The following is a 21,588-nucleotide window of genomic DNA, read 5'->3' as shown; positions in this document are numbered from 1 at the left end:
TAAGGTGGGTGTTTTTTATTACAGCCAAGGGCTGAACGGTAACTTCACTGGCTCAGAGTTGAGGCAATCATTCGCACCACGCGTCGTTCAGTCGAGAAACCTTTCCGTGCACACTGGGTGCGGTTATCAAACTTCATCGCCCAAACGACTGGTGCCACGTCGGGAACACGTGGCGTGAGAATGTCCATGTCAGCAACCTTGACTCGTTATAAAATCCAATCCCACCAAGTCACCTAATCCAGAACAATTTCAAACACACAAAAAGAAAAAACTAAAACAAATTATTAAAACCTTTCTTCTTCTTCACCGCCGGAGAATGAACACTCCGGCGACGCAAAACTCCCCTTCGATGACCAATGCTCGTCTCTCCGACCACCGTCGTCATGTTTTCCATGAAAAACCCTCACCTTGAAACCTTCACTCTCTTAGCCTAGAAGAAAAGAAAACCGTACATACAAAATTACCAATTAAAATTTCTTTTTTCTATTTTTTTTTTTCTTTTAACCTTTCCTCTCTCATGAAGAACACGCCCAATCCGTGACTTATTATTGACTGGTGTAGGAAGTTAGAAGGGTGAATGTGTGTTGAATAGGGTTTGGTTTTTTTTTTTGGAGAAAAAAAAATTAGAAAAAGGAGTAGCAACAGAAGAAAGGCATGGCTCCGATGAAGGTTCAACCGATTGCAATCGACATCGATTCCGAGAAGGTGAAGGACGCGGTGGTTGTTCGAAACGAGTCGGTGTTGAAGTCGCGGCTGAAACGGTTGTTCGTCTTTGACCGTCAGTTACCGAAGAACAACAAAGATGTGGCAACAGAGTTTGAACCGAGCTCGGTGTGCTTGGCGAAAATGGTGCAGAATTTCATGGAGGAACAACCTCCGGCACCGAAATGTGGTCGCAACCGCTGCAACTGCTTCAACGTAAATAGTTCCGACGAAGAGGATTTCGATCTCTTTGGTGCTCCACCGCCACCAGAATCATCCACCACAGACGCCGCTGAATCGCTCAAGGTGGATAATCAATCTCAATTACAGTCCAATTTTATTTTAATTTTACTACAGTTTCTTTGATTTATGACAATTTTGATTTTGTGATGAGCAGACTTTGATCCCCTGCGCGAGTGTAGGCGAGAGGAACCTGTTAGCTGACGTGGCTAGAATCGTGGAGAAAAATGGCAAGTTGTTTAAGAGGAAAGACGATCTGATAAAGGTAGTCGCGGAAGCACTTTCCTCTGCTCTCGGTTACGATTCTTCCATCTGCAAATCGAAATGGGAGAAAACTTCGTCGTGTCCTGCTGGTACTGTTAATCAACTGTGAATTTCAATTTGAGTTTAGATTTGGAGTTGAATTTGAATTTGGCTGACTGAGAGTGTTTTCGTTTTTGGTTCAGGTGAATACGAATTCATAGATGCGATTGTGGAAGGTGAGAGGTTGATCGTGGATGTGGATTTTCGATCCGAGTTTGAGGTGGCGAGATCCACGGGAACTTACAAGGCAATTCTTCAATCGCTGCCGTTCATCTTCGTTGGAAAATCTGAGAGACTGAAGCAGATCGTGGCGATTGTCTCCGAAGCGGCAAAGCAGAGTTTGAAGAAGAAAGGAATGCACGTTCCGCCCTGGAGGAAGCGCGATTACATGCTCGCAAAGTGGCTCTCTCCGTCTAGCGTTAGGGAGAAGCAACCCCCGTCCTCCTCCGTGCAAGTCGCCGTAGCTCCGCCGGAAACAATGTACTCCGGCGATGCAGCGTCGAGGGAGAGCGATTGCGGTGAGTTGGAGCTGATCTTCGGCGAGTCACCGCCGAAGAACGAGACCGAGTCCGTGGCTGATTCCGGCAAGGAGAAGGCAGAGTCGCCATCACCTACCACGGTGTGGCAACCGCCAGCGGTGAAGCCGAAGAGCGTCGAGAGAGGGACCAAGGTGGTTACCGGATTGGCCTCTCTTCTCAAGGACAGACCATAGAAAAAAATTTTGTTATTTTTTTTTAGTTCTGAACTTAAAAAATTAAAATATAAGAGAAAATATCGGATGAGGCTCCCTTTTTTTTTAATTTTGTTTTCCCTTCTTTTGTTAGCAAGGGAAATTTGTAAGAAGTAACTTTTTGTAATTTTTTTTTTTGGTTCGCACCGTGTAAGTGTAAGAAGCTGCTGCTACAGCAATATGATCTGTAATAAAATGAAAAGCTGAAATTAAAAAATTTCTAAAGTTCAAAAAACTGAAAAAGAAAAAGAAAACCACCTGAGGATGCATGCATGGCGCCGAGAGATTCTTTTGCTTCGATTTCCCAAATGTCAGTACTATGCTTCTGCCATGATCAGAATTTTCTTTCTTTTTTAATTGTTTTGAATAGGAACCACTTTTTCTTTCTTTTTTTTATTTTCTTCTGTGAGTGTTGGTTTGGTTCATCATGATTGAGAAAGTGCAGAGAGAAGTTACAAGTTACACGACCCAGCAACTTTCAAATTTTTTTTTGGCATCGTGCTACTACTCACAACGTTCTGGTCCCTTGAAAGGAGACAAGGAAGTATGAAACTTTGCTATCTTAAATTTTCTCATCTTTTCATGAATACTCGATCCTCCTTTTTCTTCTTCTATAATTTTCCCTAATATCCATTGAACTCTGGAATGGATAAAGATGGAGAAGCATTGAATATGTGTAAACAATATTATATGCGTTAGATTATACAAAAATTAATGGTGACTGTGGACTGATGAAAATGCAGGATGGAGCTGCAGAAGAAGGAAGAAGGGTCGTGGCATCTCGAATTTCGTGAGGATTGGGGAACCTGTGAAGAAATCACTTGAAGGAGAAGAGACAGACAGGGTAAATTATTATTGTATTTGGAATATTAAAAATAATTTTCTTTCTTCTTATTTATTTTAATCTTAAAATCTTTTGGAGTACATCAAAGCAAAAGAGGAAAAGTGAAAAAGTGAAAATCTCTGCTCCTTTCTCTCACCAAGCAAGGCCCTTTAAATGAAACCTGACAGAATATGCCTAATTATTTGCGATACTGTTAGTCATACTACAAGCCACTGCTGAAGAAAAAAAAAAACACCAAATACTATGTTCAATTAATACCTTATAATATAAAAAAAAAATCAAAATTTTCAATAATTAAGAAATAGGAAAAAGATATTTTAGTATGAATGATAAAGTAAAAGAGAATGGAATCCACAGTTTGTGTAAAAAACGAAAAGAAAAGGAAACTGGGATTAGGTGAACAGTTACTTTGACTAATGAAAAATTTGATTGTGGTCTCTGGGACTTGACAGTGGGGAGGAGGTGCCATGAAGGGCACAAAATAATCAGAAATGGTTGTGCCATTATATTATATTTTTGTCACTTCCATGCCTCCTTCTACCATCTCAACATGCTTTTCCTTTATAATTTTTCCATTCATGTAAAAGATAAATTTATTTGTACACTTATATCACATATTTCTATATAGTAAAAAAGATTATACAAGTTATAAAGAAAGAAAATACAAAATATAAGATAACTCATATAAGATGGAGAATTTATCAAAAGTTATATCTTTCTATAAATTCCAAGAGAAAACATAACTAGTTAGAATCACTGGTATTACATTAACAAGGATAATTCTGTGCAATTATTTAGAATTGTTAAGAAGATGAGGTTTTGTGTGAGAATGTAATATGAAATTCTTTTGATGATAGGATTAGGAATTTACGACACTCTTGTGAACTAAACATAAATAATTCACAATGATTGCAGTGGGCCCCCAGTAATCCATTGCGATGCCCAACTGCAGTATATAATATTTGAAGAAAAAATAGGCATTTATTTATTTATGATATTTACTAATATTGCAAAACTCATTTATAAAGCAAGTGGGCCCATCACAAAGCTCTCCTGTCAGAGAAAAAATAGGGGTCCTTTTCCTTCTGCTTCAGAAACTTTAAAAAATAATAAACATGACCATTGAAAAATAAAATAAAAAGTGTATTTTTTTAAAGTTTGCAATAATAAATAGACATAAACTGATAAATAGGGTGATGAAAGCAACCCCACACCTAACCTCTAACATAAGAATGGGTTTTAATTTTTAGTTTAATGTTGGTTTGTTTGGTTGTAGCCCATTGGATAGAGAAAGGTTACTTAGGAAGTGGAAATTTGATTTTTTACAACCCTTTGCCCAACCCACACGAAATCCACATCACCATGTGCAACCCTTTCTTCTTTACCAATTTATATTTTCATATGCATATTTTTTCATCACACTTTCTCTTAATTATGCAAATTTATAATACATTAAAATATCTTCTTTTATTAATTTATAATACTAAAAAAATGATAAGGATTTATTTATGGTACCTAACCTGGAGAAGAGTTTGGGAGAGAGAAAGAGTGGGGGTTTGAGGAAAAAGAAAACAAAGTGAAGAGCCTTTATCCAATGTTGATTTGACATGTCTCTTTTCTTCTCACAACTGAGTGAGTGAGTGAATGAGTAAAGCTCTTTTCTTTCTTTATTGCCATTCACACCATCATATCATATCATATCATTATATCATAAGATATGGATATGGATCCACTCTCACATCCATCATCATGTATCTTCTCATATCATATGTATGGATAATTATCACTATGTACTATGTACCATAAATCGATTAAAAATTAAATAAATTTTTAAACAAATTTTATATTTACATTTTGCTTTTATTATTTATTATTATTATTTTATAATTTTTAGGTTTAATTAGTCATATGATATTCACATTTTATTTAGATATATAAGTTTGAAAACATGTCTCAATCAGGTTATTTTCAACAAAAATTATTGATACTGTTAACGATTTTGATATTTAAAATGACTTACAAAATTAAGTATTGATATTTATATTAAAATTGAGTGGAAAAAGTCATGAATTAAGTTAACGACTTTAGTAATTTTTGTCCGAAAGAAACCTAATCAAAACATTTTTTTAAAAATTGGGACTAGATTGACACATTTTTAAAAACGAGTACCAAACTGACACATCTGAATGAAAGTGAGTATCATCAGACTAATTAAACTTAATTTTTATTATTAATTATGATTTTGTTCTAAAATAAATTCTTATTTAGAACTCAATAAAACAGAACAAAAACTCACAAAATATTATTTATGATTTTTAATACAAAATAAATTTGAATTTAAACTTTCAATCTGAGAATCAAACGCATACTTAATAATAAAATGCAAGCTTGTATTAAAATTAGAAAAATCCATAATTGCAAAACTAAACTTTGGATCTAAAAGTAGTAACCTAATTTGGTATTAAACCTTTTCACACTTTAACCTTAGCATAAACAAAACTTGCAATCAAGGCTTTGTACAAATATAAACGAGAAGACATGTTCCAAAAAATTGCTTGCAATAAGGGAATTCTTCTACATTAATTTATTGCGTGAAGCAAACACATTATTATATGAATTCAGATAACTAATCTATCAAAAATACGTTACTTGCATCAAAATCCGTACACAAATTGAGATAATTAATTTGTCAATAATTGTTGCTTACATCAAAGACTGTATAGCTTAATTGGTGGTTACGTAATTATTTATAGATATATTATTCTTAATTACTCTTAATATCGCTATTATATTCTTTTATGATCTATGTTATATAATAAATTTGTCCTTTATTATAAAGAATTAGCATATTGAAATATTCTGCTAAAAGACACGTACAATTAATGAAGTTCATGTTTAATTAATATAACTATTAATCAAATTTATATAAAATTAATGAAATTAAAATTTGTTGTTTTTTTATCATATTTAAAAATGTAATAGGATAATATTTAAGATGTTAAACGACTATTTATCAAAAAAGATATATAATTTGAATCATTTACTACATATTAAATACATGTCATTTTAAAAAGACAAATACACCATCATAATCCATATATGCAATAAAAGACATCTAAGCTATAAAGATAAATTTTCATTTTAAATATTTAGTAAGAGATTGTAATTAATTCATGATAAGATAATCAATTAAGAAGAAGTTACATTGTAATTAAATCTTTTTCTTTTAAAATAATATGTATTCTTTATTTTTAAGACTATAATATAAATAAAAAGTACATCTTACAAATAAGAACTTCATGACTTATTATATATTTTTGAATTTTTCATTAAACCAATGTTGAATGTAAAAATAACACGTTCTGAAGTATCGATAGTAAAATATCAAGTTCGTTAATTTTTAAAAAAGTTGTTTACGTTCAACAAAACTCAATTCTAAACATGTCATTATCAATGATGAAATTACAAGTTAAAATAACAGTTAACATTGAATTAAATCCCAAAATATTATAGCTACCAAATATATATTGCACTTAAATTAAGTTACCAATAACTTTCATTAGAGAGAAAAAAAATGATTCAAACATTAGAATAATGGAACAAATCTAAATACGCGTTTATATGCGTTGAAATCTATTTTTAGTGGTACAAACTTTTCTTTCAGACTATGTTATTCATTGTTTAATTTAATTATAAAACTAAATAAGATTTAAATAAAATGAATTTTTCAATTTACTAATATATGAGATATTGAATTTATTTAATAATCTGTAGTGTAGTTTAAAAATAATAAAAATTGTATAATAATAATATATTTAAAATTATTATATTGATTTTACTATATTCAACCTGAAATATTTTCTCCATGACTTGATTGACATAAGTATATGATGGAATAAAGTGTGCAGCAATAAAATCAAAAGCATATCTAAATTATTGGAGGGATGAAAGGGTTAGTTGACTAAGTTAATAATATCATTAACTTGTAATGAGTTTAAGGATTTTAGTTTTTGCTTTAATCATAAAATATTATGAATCATTTACTTTTTATGCCTTGTTATATTTATTCATAAAATAATTATGTGTAAAAAGTTTAATCTTTAAACTACTCAAAAGAAATTTATTTATATTATTTCCTTTCTCTTCCAAATTTGTTTTAAAATTTTATTCTCTTCCACTTATGTTGTACACCTTCCATTCTAAGTCATTTAGTTGTATTTTATTTTCTTCAATAGCACAGATGAAGTATAAAATTATATAAATGTAAACTATACAATAAATGTACTTTTTATGTATGAATAAATCATCGGAGCTTAAAAATCCCCTCTCTCTCTCTCTCTCTCTCTCTATATATATATATATATATATATATATATATATATATATTACAATATTTGTAATATAATAAAATTATAATAATTAATATGAAATCTACACTCTTCCACCAAGTTTGTAATAAAATATGATTTTATTATGATAATGATAATAACATACAAGTATGAAAAAAATAACTAATACCAACGCAATGTATAATCATATATAACTCTTCTTATTATTATTATTATACATATCTCAATAAATATATATATATATATATATATATATATATATATATATATATATATTAACGAATTTATATTTAATTATATTTTCATGTATTTTATTTTAACATTTTTAAAGGATTTTTATCATATACCAGATATTTTATCCTTATACAAACAATTTATTTTTATACTTCCTATAATTGCAATGATATCAATAAATAAATTTTTAATTTCTATATACATATTCCATTTCTTATTTATTTTTAAATATATTAATAAAATATTTTTAGATGTTACACTAAATTGATTAAAAATAAAGGTAAGGCTCGCATATAGTAATTTTAAATTTTATATACTTGAAGTCGATATTCCTTTTAACTTCCATTTACATAAAAGTGTCTCAGTAAACTTCATTTGTTTTTTTCAATACAAACTTCACTTTAAATTTTCAATAATTTGATTTATAACTTTTGTTGCAGAAGTTTAATAAATTGAACATTTTGTGAATGGAATTTTAGGAGGCTTGTCCTATAAATAGCCCATATTAGGGAAACAAAATTAACACTGTCCAACACATCATATTATCTTGTTTTGGATGTCATGGTAATGTCTACGAAACATTCATAATCTTAGGAACAGAAGTGTCCACAAAAATAACTCAGACACGCACATCGGACCCAACTTTTTTCATTATCCAAACAAAAAGTAGAAATACGACTCTCTCAATCAACTTCAAAAAATCAACATTTCATGACCCCACACGCACAAAACCTTCTAACCAATGTTTAATGTATTAAATGACACATTAGTTTCATATTATTAAAAAACACAATCTATTTAATTTTTTTATTTTATTTACTATACATATTTTCTTCCAATATCTAGAGTAAAATAAATTAATCAATATTAGTCAAAGTTAGATTATGCCGTGAAATATTTAGTTTGTAGAAAACTATTATGATAAAATTAAATTAGTTTTGATCATTGACTTGTAGATCTGTGTATAATAGGAGTTGATCGAATACTTATCATCAAATTTTTAATAATGTTAGAAATTTTGAATTCACACATGGACGTATTTATTATTAACCCCAATAAAAAACTATAATTCTCTTCAAATATAATTAATTTATGATTATAACCAACATGATTAACTGAAGCAATTGTGGATGATGTTATGATTATAAAATATTATTTTTTGTGGGGTTGAATATTGAATAATTTAATGATTGGTCATCTCTTGTGGTATTTTAGAGCACAAGTTGCAACTCATTTTACCAATAAATGTTACTGGGGAGCCACGACCCACTCATATACGACAAAAATGATGCCATATGGGAGAAAGAGACACCTTCCTCCATTTCAATATCAATTATCAACCTCCAACCACACCAAATTACACTCTTTAAATAATTTATTAATAAAAACTATTCATCAATTGTTTATTCACTTAAATACAACCTTCATATTCATGGCTAAATTTTATTGTTTAATCAATAGTTTCAAACTTTTATCTAATCCAAGAAATGTTTGGCATGTAACTTAATCAAGTAAAGAGTAAAATGAGTAAATTTTTTTCCAAAAGCCAAAATCTTTTAATGTTGAGTTAGACCATTTTTATTGATAGGTTGTTTGTGATAGGTTTTTGTTCTTCCATTGATTTTGAAGCTAAATCACAATTCCAAAGGGCAAGAGAAGGAGCAGTTTTATGAGGAAAACCACCACTGACATATAAACTCTAAGCCAATAAGCAGCATCTGGTGATTCAGATGTTGCTTTCAAGATTCATGCAGTGAACAAGAAAAAAAATAGAAGGGTGAAAAATAAAAGTAAGGTGTTGCTTTCAATTTAATTATGAATTAGCCGAAATGGGGTCCTCTAAATTTTACTTAATTGTTACCATATGAGGTATGGCTATCTCTCTGCTACCATTGGTTCATTGGATATTCTTATGTGTGTAGTTAGTGTGGTGAAGCAGTACAATCAACATCATGAGGAAAATAGCATAAGATTCATTAACTTATTCACCACAGAACAGCTTGCATCACTGCTTTAGGAAAAGTATATATATTATGCATCACAGGAATCAGAAACATCCAGGGAAAAAAATAAAATTGAAGTACAGAACAAAAAAAAAAGGAAATTTGCCTCAGGAATTAGGATCATTTGGATCTTGAGATTCTGCATATAATGCTTTTCCATTTCATGGTCTGCTCCTCCAGTGGAGGAATCCTAGAAGCCTGTGGCATAATCCCAATACAGTAAATGACATTTTGAGATGAGCAGAGAGAAAAAAACAAATAAAGGATCTTAGAAAATGAAAAGCCTTTCACTGCTTTTGAGTTATTACTTTATACATATTTGTACAAGAACCAGTGTGGTGTGTTTGTGTGACATAGTGCTAGTGCATCTGTTTTTGCTTGTCTCTTTGCACTGCCTTTACCCTTTACCATGTTTGCCATCATGAAATCACCATTATCTTTCTTTTCTCCTCAGATTGTACAATATATCTCTTACTGGTTACATCAAATAATCTTGTTTGAATCAGAAAATACTGTTACAGAGGATACAATTTTCTCTTGCAGTATCTCAAATCAAACACTAGTAGCAGTTAGTTAAGTTAAAATATTCTCACATCAACTAAGAAAGATAATTCTCATTTTACAAAATACATCATGACTCATGTTCTAAGTGGAGATTATCTTGTTATCACTTTGATGGTGTAGTCTTATTCCTATTCATCACCCTTTTACTGGTTTGATTTGGTTGATGGGAAATCTAATTTCTGCTACTGCAAAATGCAAAAGCAGAAGTTGTATGACATAGAGATGGAGTAGAATTACTCTGCAGCTCCTATTATGTTAGGTTTTATGGTTACCTTTTCGGACACTGACACTGTTCAGTGTTGCTGAGATTTTTTATAAGATTACAAAGGTTGAGTGCCCCACCTCACACACTATTAATCGAAACTAATCCACAAAATTGGCTACCTATGTTCTTATTTGTCACCATAGTTGGACATCATCTTATGGTGGGGTTCTTTATTTTTGTTCTAACATTATGCCCCCCTTGAAATTATAAAGAAATAAAAGCATTTGTTTGCATGAAATGTTTAATTTGACTATGCAGAAATGGTATTGGTTCACTTTTCTCTATCAGATAATGCTATGTTGTGTGTGTGGGTTGGTCGAGCCAATTATTCAACATTAAACTGGCATTGAAGAAAGTTCTAGATGGGTTGAATTTCCTTGGAAAGACCAGTAGTTGAGAGAGATTAAATTTCAAACTTTAAAATCAACATTTATTATTGTTTCTGTGACCGAAAGCGATGTAACAAACGTGGAATCAACCTTAGATACCATGTTCTCTACGTTGTTGAGCTTTAAGGTGTTTTCTTTCAGCTTTTTTTTATTCTTTTTTCTTTAGTTTTAGAAAAAGAGAAAATCCATTCACCAATTGTTTAAAAATTTAGAGTGCAACAATGAAATACACAACCAAATGTAGATGAGTAAAAAAATTACCATGAAATTATTGTTGACATTGATACCCCTCAAATCAAACTAAAAAGCCTAAAGCAGATATAGATGAGAACCACACATATGTCAACTACCTTATAATATTAATTGAAATCTGTTAATAGGAAAAGTATAGGGATATGTATGAAGTAACATTATTATTAGAACAACTAATGCTACAAGACATGGAGGGTCAAGGAAAGTAGCTTTTGGAAAAATAGTAATCAACATTAGATGCTACGAAAAGCATAAGTTATACATGTATATCAACTGGCCCATCCACTAGCTGGCAGAGATAACTATGTTCTGCATAATTTTGGCAGTTTCATGATTAACAACAACATAGCCATAATGCATCAATTACATAGTATTTAGCTATTTTGTGATCAGAAGCACACATAAGTGGTCCTCATTATTCCTAAAAAAAGCTCATCCCTCATCTTTAATCTACTCCTAGAGTTACCAACAAATCATGGTAACACTGGAACAAACACTGACAAGGTCTATGATTTGGATGAATAATTATATGGATTCTATAACTGTATAGCCATAATAGAAGGCCTACACATGGAGCCAGAGATTTGATGTTAATTCACTGTTTTTGTTCTGTTGGATTCATACAACTATAGCTCACACCTGACCTTGTAACCTAGCAGACATTAAGACTGTGTATACATTTTGACGTTTCTGTGCAAACAATCAAATACATGGTGTGCACAACCCTCCTTAATCATATCAACGGATATTGCAGATGCATGATCCTCACCAAAACCAACTGAAATCAAATTACCACCAACTCTTGGGGAGAACAACATTAAACAAAGATCACCAAAACATAAAAATATACCTAAGAATTTTATTCTCTTATATAACAAACTCAAGCATCACATGTTCATACCAAAGAACCTGCCAAAACCTTCTACCTAAGATTATTGGTTTTGCTCAATGTTTTGTAATTCACAACTTCCAACCAAAACAACAATTGGTTGAAACTTTAAGTACCTAAAATGAAGCAAAAAACAAACCAAGTAGGTCCTGTATGATGAAACACCATAGAAAAACCTTAAAATATCTTGATGTGGAGTCCTTGATTGGTTGAACCACTTTCATAGTCCTTGAAACCTTTGAATTCACAAGAGTCATTTCCCCATACTCATATCTAACTCAAACCAAACCCCTTAGTAGAATATTTAATTCTATTATTTGCTTATTAATTTTTACATTCCTCTTCATCATTCACTTTCTTCATAACATTGTGTCCATGCTTTCGATTAAGACTAAAATAATGTGTAAAAATGTATATTGTATAATTTAATCGAAGTTATTTTAAATGCTGTTATTTTAGAAGTGGAGTAGTAAAGTGTACCAGATAATTATTGATGATAAAAAAGACAAAAATAAAAAATCATGATAAAATGTTTTGTCCTCTTTTTATTGTAAGACTCCCTCGAAACTTCATAAAAAAAGTATTTTACACATACAACTATTATTGTATGTACAATAGAAAAATTATTGAACTATCCATTATTAGTTTGGTGGGATTAATGTCCTACAGGTAGGTCCTATTAACTCATGAAGATGTTGAATTTAGTGGAGATTTTAATTTTTGGAACTTTATTTATTTTAAGATTTATATATTATTTATGGTCCTGTTGGTAAAGAAAGCCCAAAAGGGTTGTACAATGTTCCAAGCCTGACATATTTACTTAGAAGCCCAGGAACCTATTTGGGTAAGGTTATTTCTTCTTCCACCCCGTGGTTTCTTCATATACATCATCCATGGGGTTGTTGGAATGTCTAAATTATTATGCAAGTTTTAGAATTTTAGATTATGGAATTCAAAACAATGTTTTTACATTTTTGGATTAGGAAATTTATAATGTATTTTTATATTGGGTAGTATAAAAGTGTAAAACATGGAATTTGGAATTTTATTTTGAATTATATAATACAAATTCTGAATTTACATTAATTTCTAAACGTTCCCAACTTCTGAATAGTTTAAACTTTTTTGGTACCTATAGAAATTTGGATTCTTTATTGTATTTTTTATGTATTGATCTACTGTGTTTATAAGATACATCAATGGACATTAATTTCGATATTTTAAAATATATTAAAAAAAAAATTTAAGTACCAATATCAATCTTCGTCCTATTTCGATTGTGATACCTGGTTCATTATCATCTGTATTTTCATTTCTAATTATTAAATTACATTTAATTTTATAGGTAATTTAATTATTTTTTATATTAATTTTTTTTCATAGTTTCATAATTTTTTTCAACAATATATATTTAATCATTCTTTATTTTTTTTATGTAACTATTTGATTCTTATAAAATTGTTATTTAACAATGTTGATTGATATTTAGATAATTATATATTTTTTAAATTAAATATTTAATAATATCAAAATTTTTGCTATATTTTTATGTTTTATGAAAGAGTTATTTAATTAATATTTAAAGTTATTCGATATGAAATTCTCATCCAAATATATGAACAATTCCTGACGAAAAAGAAGAAAAACTCCACGGAAATGTAATCTGAGCCTTTCCGTTAGTATGGGTATTTTAGGAATAAAAGTATAGATGGGGTTATATTTAGAAATATGGGAGGTGTACATTATAATTGCTTAGAAATATCTTGGGCCTTTCTGTACCATGGATCCAAGAAGAAGCCCAACTATGATACCAAGCAAAGCAGTTCGAAATCGCACCGCAAACCCGCAAATCCCTAGAGTGACAGAGATGCAGAAGAGGGAACAGGGCAAGTCCGGTGGATCCGCCGGAGGCGGGGCGGCGCCACCGGCCAAGAGGGGCCGTCCATTCGGAAGCGGAAGCAGCAGTGCCTCCGCCTCGGCTTCCGCTGCCGATTCGGCGGCTCCGTCAACCCTTCTTGGTCCTTCCCTTCACGTTCACAACTCCTTTGCCGGTTAGTTCACAGCTTCTTCCCACACCATGACTCTTTATACTCATAATTGGGTCTACATTTTCTCTTTAAAAATTATATTTTGTTTGAATGTGCCTGAACTTACACAACACACGCACTTTTGCACTAATAATCATATTGTGAATTTTAATAAACAAATTATTTATCGTTAATGACATGAATAACCACTTAATTTGATGTTTCAATTCGAGAAAATTATTCGCATATTAGGCGTAGAACACTGCAAGTCCACTTTGTGGCTAGGGTATGCCGTGTAAGGATAACATTGATTTCTTAAGTATCTGGGAGCAATGTTTTTTGCAAATTGCAATGTTTTAATTTTTTTTTCTTTTTTGAACCCTTTTTTGTTTATATTTCTCTTACAGATCAGAACAATAAAAGAATCGTTCTGGCTATTCAAAGTGGTCTGAAGAGTGAGCTGACCTGGGCTCTGAATACTCTTACGCTGCTCTCATTTAAAGAAAAGGATGACATGCGAAAGGATGCAACTCCTCTTGCGAAAATTCCTGGCTTGCTTGATGCGCTCCTTCAAGTTGTATGTGCCACCAATCTTGTTTTGAATTTTATGAAAACGTTCATAGAAGATTTTTTTTTTTTAACTCCCTGTATGTTGTTGTTGAAACTATTACCTTTTTTAATATTTTATACGGTCCTGTTGTAACATAAAACAGATAGACGATTGGCGGGATATAGCACTCCCAAAAGAATTAGCCAAGTCAACAAGAGTCAGAACATTAGGTGCTAATTCTGTTGTGACTGGATTTGGGAATGAATATGAGGCGTTGGGCTCGACTGGTGCTCACCACCGCCCTGGGTAAATTTGTTCTTCTTGAATATCATCTTTGATTTTCAGTTTTCAATTTTTCAATTGATTGTATGTTTTCCTTTTGGAGATGAGGGTAGTAAGAGAAAATAAATTTCATTGTAAGATGATTCTCTTTGTGCAGTGTAGGATCTGGCTCAGCTGGTACAGAATCAACACAGCACAGCGGTGTGACAAGATCTCGTTTTACAGAGTTATGGCTTGATGAAGATGGTCTGTTTAATTTAGATGATGAAGGGCGAGCAGAAAAACAGCAATGTGCTGTTGCTGCTTCCAATATCATTAGGAACTTCTCTTTCATGCCAGATAATGAAGTTATAATGGCCCAACATCGTCATTGTTTGGAAACGGCCTTCCAATGCATAGAAGATCATCTTGTTGGTGAGGATACCTGCTTGTTACAACCTATTATCCTTTTAGGTTTAAAGTATATTTTATCCCTCTAGTTTCCACTTTTTTGGTTTCTGTTCGTGATAATTTTCTTATTTGGTTTTAGGTCCCTATCATTATGTATTGGTTCTTGTATTCTTTTTCAGTAATGTTGCTTTTTGATTTCCCTAATCCATTTGCCTAAACAATGAGCAAAGACATTGACCGGTTTCGTGTGGAGTTTAAGGCACCATTGTGTAGCAAATCCTATCATTCCCTATCCTCATAACAATACCAACCTTTGAATTAGACTTTTATAAATCAGTTTCATGCCAAGTTCTATTCGATATAACTTACCCGTTAAAGTTTAAGTGTATTCCAAACACCTTATGTCTTATGTTGATTTTTTGTCCCTGTAAAGAGAGGTGTCCACATCTAGATTCCAACTGTGCTTCTATCAGAACTTCATTCTAAGGAGACCTATGTAAAACAAAAAGAAGAATCTGATTTTTGTAGGTTTCTAGAAACTCTGGAAATCTGTGATGAATTTTTTTTCCCCCTTTTAATTACCATTATGTGTTGCCCTATCACGTGAAGTTTTATTTCACTATTTTATTATAATCTTAATGTTCATAATGTTGATAGAGGATGACGAACTTGTCACAAATGCTTTGGAGACAATTGTTAACTTAGCTCCACTGCTGGATCTTCGAATATTTAGCTCATCCAAACCATCATTTATTAAAATAACGTAAGTGATTGATCTAGAATAATTGCGTACTATTGTAATTCTCTTTTGTTGATTGATAAATTGTTGTATTACTTACAGAGAGAAACGGGCAGTTCAGGCTATTATGGGGATGTTGGAATCTGCAGTCAAAGCCTGGCATTGTGCTGCCGCTGAATTACTTGGGCGTTTGATCATTAATCCTGACAATGAACCTTTCTTGCTTCCATTTTTTCCGCAGGTGAAACTTTATATTATGCGTGTGATGTTGCTTATTAGTTTGTTGCATGTTTTGAAAAAATATAATCAACATTGGTTTATTTCTGCAGATACACAAGCGATTAATTGATCTCATCAGCATGCCGGCATTAGATGCACAGGCAGCTGCTATAGGTGCACTCTATAACCTTGCAGAAGTTAATATGGACTGCAGGTTGAAGATTGCTAACGAGCGATGGTGAACCCCTTATTCCATTTTTTTAGAACACTATAACATATTTTGATTATGTGAACACTCATGAAAATCCCTCAAACACAGGGCTATTGATCGATTGCTTAAAGTGATAAAGACACCACATCCGGTTCCAGAAGTTTGCCGGAAAGCTGCCATGATATTGGAAAGCCTAGTTTCTGAACCGCAGAACAGAAGTTTGCTGCTAGCCTATGAGAATGCCTTTGCTGAGATACTTTTCACTGATGGAAGATATTCTGATACATTTGCAAGGATATTGTACGAACTAACATCTAGACCAAATAACAAAGTGGCAACGGCTCGTGGCATATGGGGTATGTAAACGACGCCAAACCTTGATACGGTATTCATTAGTGATGAGTTCTACATATAGTTTTGCTACTTCTACAGCTTTGTGGATGACTGGTTCGTTTGAAGATTCAAATTATATGTACATGTCTTCTCTCTAGGATTGTACAATACCTCGTGTGTATTCAAGTTGTAATGTACTCCAGTTGTATGATGAGAAATCCTTTTAGTTTCTATTTATCTTCAGTTCAAGACCCTTGTGAAGATTAGAAATTTCATTTTAGATGTATTGGCTGGAAAATGCCCAATTCGTAGAATGAGAAATGGTCTCTAGGAATTATTTCAATCTATGTTCATATCTGATCAGTTTATTAGGTCAAAAATCAACACGCATCCTAATAAATTGTTAAGTTATTGTCTACGGGATTAACCACATATCATACATGCAGTACAATATTCAATTACAAGAAAAAAAAGAAAAATAGCCAGGGTTCTACTCTCCCTAACATCGTTGCCAAGTTCCTATTAGGTGTCGCATTCACCTATTTTATTTGTTGTTAATTAAAGTCAAAGTGGTTATGAAATGAACAAAGGTTCGGGATGTTCAGACTCATCAACATGTCATTCATATTTTCTGTCATGCTAATTTGGCAAACAAACAAGTGTACAACCAATGTTGTCTCACTGAAACCTTTCATGATCACATGTCCCCAACACATGCACCAGTGTATTTAGCATCAACACAGTTAAAATTCCGACCAGCCATCAATATTAAACATCAACCAAGTGACAAGCTTTGATCCATATTTATATCTCTAGTTCTACTTAGCTTTCTTCCCTTTTATTGACAAACAAGGTTAGGGACTGATAGATCTAAAACTAGTTCCCACACCCATCACTTTGTCATTTCTTTGCCCAATTCATAAGCTTTTGCTTTTCTTATGTACCAACAATCATGGATGACGATTTCTATGCAAATCTTTCCAATTGTATTCAACCAGAGTAGTTAGAACGGTAAGAATTGTATGATTTGAATTGTAATTTGTTTCAAAAATCTTCTCTCATGGCACTTATCATTATATAAATAGTTTTATAGTTAAAATTGTAGCTCTTGAATGATGAAACGAATCCAAATCATGTGATTTGCGATTCATGTAAAGGAAATGAAAAATCATGGCAAACGAAAAAATAGAATGAAGAGTTCTGACTATATATCGAGACAAAATAGAAAAAAAGAATTTTTTTTTTATAAAATTCTTTACTTATCCCCTTCGTTTCTGAAATGAAAAGTTTACGTACTTGAATACTCATTTTGGAATGAGAGAAGACGATCCAATATTTCTATAGGATGCTTCTCTTTGCAAATACAAAACACGATTTTTCCGATTTCTACATATACAATGATACAGATAGTTATTAACAAAAATATAAATATTTATTAAAAAAAGAAAGTATTGATGATAATAAAAGACATAACAGTTATTTATTTGGCGTCTGTTTCTTTTTAAACAATTCAAATGATTTTATCTACATATATTAAATGTTATTTAAGCAATGTTTTAAGAACGTATTTATTTGAGGTTATTTTGTCCACCAAATAAGTGTTTTGTTCTCTATTTTATGGCACAAGTTCACTGGGTTTATATATGGCTGTATTCTACTACATGGCTACAAATTAAAACCCCACTTTATTAGTGTGGTTGGATGTACACTTATAAAATTTAGTTGAGATCATCGTGATCTCAGAAATTCTGTTTAGATAATTAATAATTTTCTTAAAAATATAATATTTTCGTTTATAACAAGATCTTTTTTATACATGTATGAACAACGAAAAGTCTAAGCACACCATATTTGAAAATGAAAACCCACCATAAATGAAAAAAATGTCATAATAATTAAATGTCTCTATTTGCATTTAGGAGAATTAAATTGACTGATTGAATTACATTTACATTAAAACAATGATTCCTCCATGATGTAAGAGAAACTTTGAGTAGCTTCACCCAAAAAAGGAAAAAAAAATCTCGTCACTTTATTTCCAGCTAAAACATCCAAGATGCTATATTTCCTTGAAACTGTTATTCACTTAGAATAATCGTTTTTTTTTTTTATAACATATGATGAAGTCGAACTTTATCGTTTCTACTAGAACCTAATTTTAAGTATTAACTTTGAAAATGACATTACAAACGTAATATCGAACACAAATGCTAATAATCATGCAGGTCATTCAGTTAGAGAAATCCTTATCAGAAAACAATGAAAATATATGTTCAATCAGAGAATAGCTGCATGCAAACTCTTTAACTTGAACACACTGTTACATGAGCAAAGACATTGGTAAAATAATCTTCTCTGTTGTTTTTGCACATAACCTAATTAAGATCATCATCACCTATAACATTCACACTGAACAATTTTGTTTGATTTAGAAAAAGAAAAAGGTTGTTTCTTTTCTGATTCAGGAAGCAATCGGTGCCACCTTAGGCACATGAACAGGAAACTCATGAATCTCATCCATCCAAGGATTCTTCTCCTTTGCTGGATTGATGGTTCTCAAAGCCCTCCAAACAGCACTGTTGCACTTAAACCCTGACCCAAATGCAATCTGCCATGTTCTGTCACCCTTCTTGATCCTCCCTTTGCTTTCAGTGTAGGCCAACTCATACCACAAGGAACTGCTAGAAGTGTTTCCAAACCTGTATAGGGTCATTCTAGAAGGTTCCATGTGCCACTCACTTAGGTCAAGGTTCTTCTCCAGCTCATCCAACACTGCCCTACCTCCAGCATGGATGCAAAAGTGCTCAAATGCCAACTTGAAATCAGGGATGTAGGGTTTTATCTTCATCTTCAAAACCTTCCTAGCCACCAAGGTGGCAAAGAAAAGGAGCTGTTCCGACATGGGAAGAACCAGTGGTCCCAGTGTTGTGATGTTGGTTTTCAGAGCCTCTCCAGCCACTGCCATCAAGTCCTTTGAGAGTGCCACACCGATTCTCTTTGTTTCATCCTCTTCTTGGAACACACACCCATAGGACTTATCATCTGCTCCCTTGTGAGTCCGCACTGTGTGGACCAGTTGGTACTTCGCCCGCCGCCGGTCGCCGGAGCGGTTCGAGAGGAGGATCGCCGCCCCTCCCATTCTGAAGAGACAGTTCGACACCAGCATTGATCGGTTGTTGCCGAAATACCAGTTCAGAGTTATGTTCTCCATGCTCACCACCAAGGCATAAGAGTTCGGATGAACCTAAAATTTATCATGTGATTGTGTCAGATAAAACAAAACAAAACTGTCTCTGCTAAACATTATATGAAAGAGATGTATATAAACCTGGAGGAGCTGTTTGGCAAGGTCAATAGAGATAAGGCCAGCACTGCAACCCATGCCACCGAGATTATAACTTAGAATATTCCCTCTGAGGTTGTAGTGATTCACAATCATGGCAGAGAGCGATGGCGTGGGATTGAACAAGCTGCAATTCACCACCAGAATCCCAATATCCTTAGCCTTCACCCCGGTTTTTTCCAGAAGCTGGTCAATGGCTCCAAACATCACTTCCTCAGCCTCTTTCCTAGCCTCCGCCATGCAAGGTTTCGGTGGCAAACTCAAGATTGCAGGGGGCAGATATGTGTTCTGTCCCAAACCAGACCTCTCTAGAATCTTCTTCTGAAAGGACAGGTTCTCCTCGGAGAATGTCCCCGTGAGACCAGACTTCTCCACGAAAGTCTCCCTCGTACACGTGCAGTCCACGTGAGGCTTGTAGCATGCAAAGTCCACCAGATACACACCCCTTGGTCGGGTCATGAAGTAAAGGGTAGCAAGGAACACCATGAGGCTCGAACACACAGTGACTGAGAGAAGGTTGAACTTGAGATTCTCCCAGAGTTGGAGAAAGTCCTTGATGGAAAGGGTGGATAGATGAGCTGAGGCTACCCCAAGAAGGGGTATGAGCATAAGGTACATGGCGTTGGAGATTACATAGTGGTACCCTAGCTTCACGTACTTGAGCCTCACAGATAGCAGAAAGTTTGGGAGTTTATTCCTTCCTTTTGCTGCTGATTCAACAACATTAACAGTTCCCGAATTCGGGTTCTGATTCTTCTGATCTGCCATCAAGGGAAGAAAAAATTAAAACTTGTGACAGAATGGTTTATGGAAAGTTCGTGACTAAAAGAATTTGTTGTATGGAATTGATTATTGTGAGGAAAATGTAGAAGAAAAGTGGAGGGTGGTGCAAAAAAATGTGGGGGATGAGAAGGTTTTAAAGATTGTAAGTGGGAAAGAAGAGATGGGTAGTGGATACAACTACCCCAACGAACTTTTAATTGAGAACATGCAGAGGCATTCAATTTGCCAACTGGGAAAATACTGCATATTTTCTTCTATCTTCAAAAATCATATTATATATAATAAAGAAGAAAAAATAAATAAAAAATAATGTTTGTGTATGGAAGAAAATGCATGGACGTGAGAGGAGGGTTGGTTGGGTCAAAAGCGTACGTTGGTAATTGGTGAACTATAAACATAATGTATATGACAAGCTATTGCTTTCTGTCTTTCCTTTTATATATCTTCTTGTCTTCTCATCCCTTACAATTTTCTATAAAACTTAAACTATCTCTCTTTTACCTTTGAAATATGAAAATTAACTTTTTTTTAATGATCGAAATACTTCTATAAGTAGTAGGTTATGAAGGTGTAAAATATGTCAAAGAAAGTATTTTCCTTTAATTTATTCATGTATTAACGATCTTGCTTTAGAAAATGATTGTGGAAAATGTAGTAAAAAATATTATATTATACTCATGGAGTGTGTTTGTTTTATATTACTATAAATGTTTCACCACTGAAAGCTGTTCTGTGTTTTTTAGAAAAAACCAAGAAACCCTTAATACACAGTTTTTAGTCATCCTCTTGTAAGCCTTATAATCAGTGCTTAACTAATAAATTGATGCATGACTTTACTTCAAATGCACATGCTCTTTATTCCATAAATAAGTTCTAGAATCGGCTTAACTTTTCCCATCCCTGCATGAAAATAATTTTAGAAAACGTAGCCATAAAACTTTGTCTAT

At 32.8% G+C, this 21,588-nt stretch overlaps 3 protein-coding genes across 3 annotated transcripts; 2 read left to right on the top strand and 1 right to left on the bottom strand.

The window, feature by feature from the left end:
• Window positions 1-230: 230 nt before the first annotated feature.
• Window positions 231-2,192, top strand: LOC114192248. The gene is made up of 3 exons (XM_028081906.1): window positions 231-1,008; window positions 1,100-1,295; window positions 1,389-2,192. The coding sequence occupies exons 1-3, from the start codon at window positions 655-657 to the stop codon at window positions 1,955-1,957; spliced, it is 1,119 nt and encodes a 372-aa protein (XP_027937707.1). The 5' UTR covers window positions 231-654; the 3' UTR covers window positions 1,958-2,192.
• An 11,397-nt stretch (window positions 2,193-13,589) lies between these two features.
• On the top strand, window positions 13,590-16,860 carry LOC114189558 (armadillo repeat-containing protein LFR). Its single transcript, XM_028078157.1, has 8 exons — window positions 13,590-13,815; window positions 14,199-14,368; window positions 14,505-14,647; window positions 14,781-15,037; window positions 15,671-15,776; window positions 15,855-15,993; window positions 16,082-16,209; window positions 16,291-16,860. The coding sequence occupies exons 1-8, from the start codon at window positions 13,632-13,634 to the stop codon at window positions 16,544-16,546; spliced, it is 1,383 nt and encodes a 460-aa protein (XP_027933958.1). The 5' UTR covers window positions 13,590-13,631; the 3' UTR covers window positions 16,547-16,860.
• Window positions 16,861-18,729: 1,869 nt separating this feature from the next.
• Window positions 18,730-20,790, bottom strand: LOC114192220 (3-ketoacyl-CoA synthase 11-like). The gene is made up of 2 exons (XM_028081862.1): window positions 19,844-20,790; window positions 18,730-19,759 (listed from the first exon to the last, which is right to left on the bottom strand). The coding sequence occupies exons 1-2, from the start codon at window positions 20,624-20,626 to the stop codon at window positions 18,977-18,979; spliced, it is 1,566 nt and encodes a 521-aa protein (XP_027937663.1). The 5' UTR covers window positions 20,627-20,790; the 3' UTR covers window positions 18,730-18,976.
• Window positions 20,791-21,588: the final 798 nt, after the last annotated feature.

Source organism: Vigna unguiculata, chromosome 7 (genome assembly GCF_004118075.2).
Source record: "Vigna unguiculata cultivar IT97K-499-35 chromosome 7, ASM411807v1, whole genome shotgun sequence".
NCBI classification, from domain to species: domain Eukaryota; kingdom Viridiplantae; phylum Streptophyta; class Magnoliopsida; order Fabales; family Fabaceae; genus Vigna; species Vigna unguiculata.
This window is presented reverse-complemented; position numbering and strand designations above follow the sequence as displayed.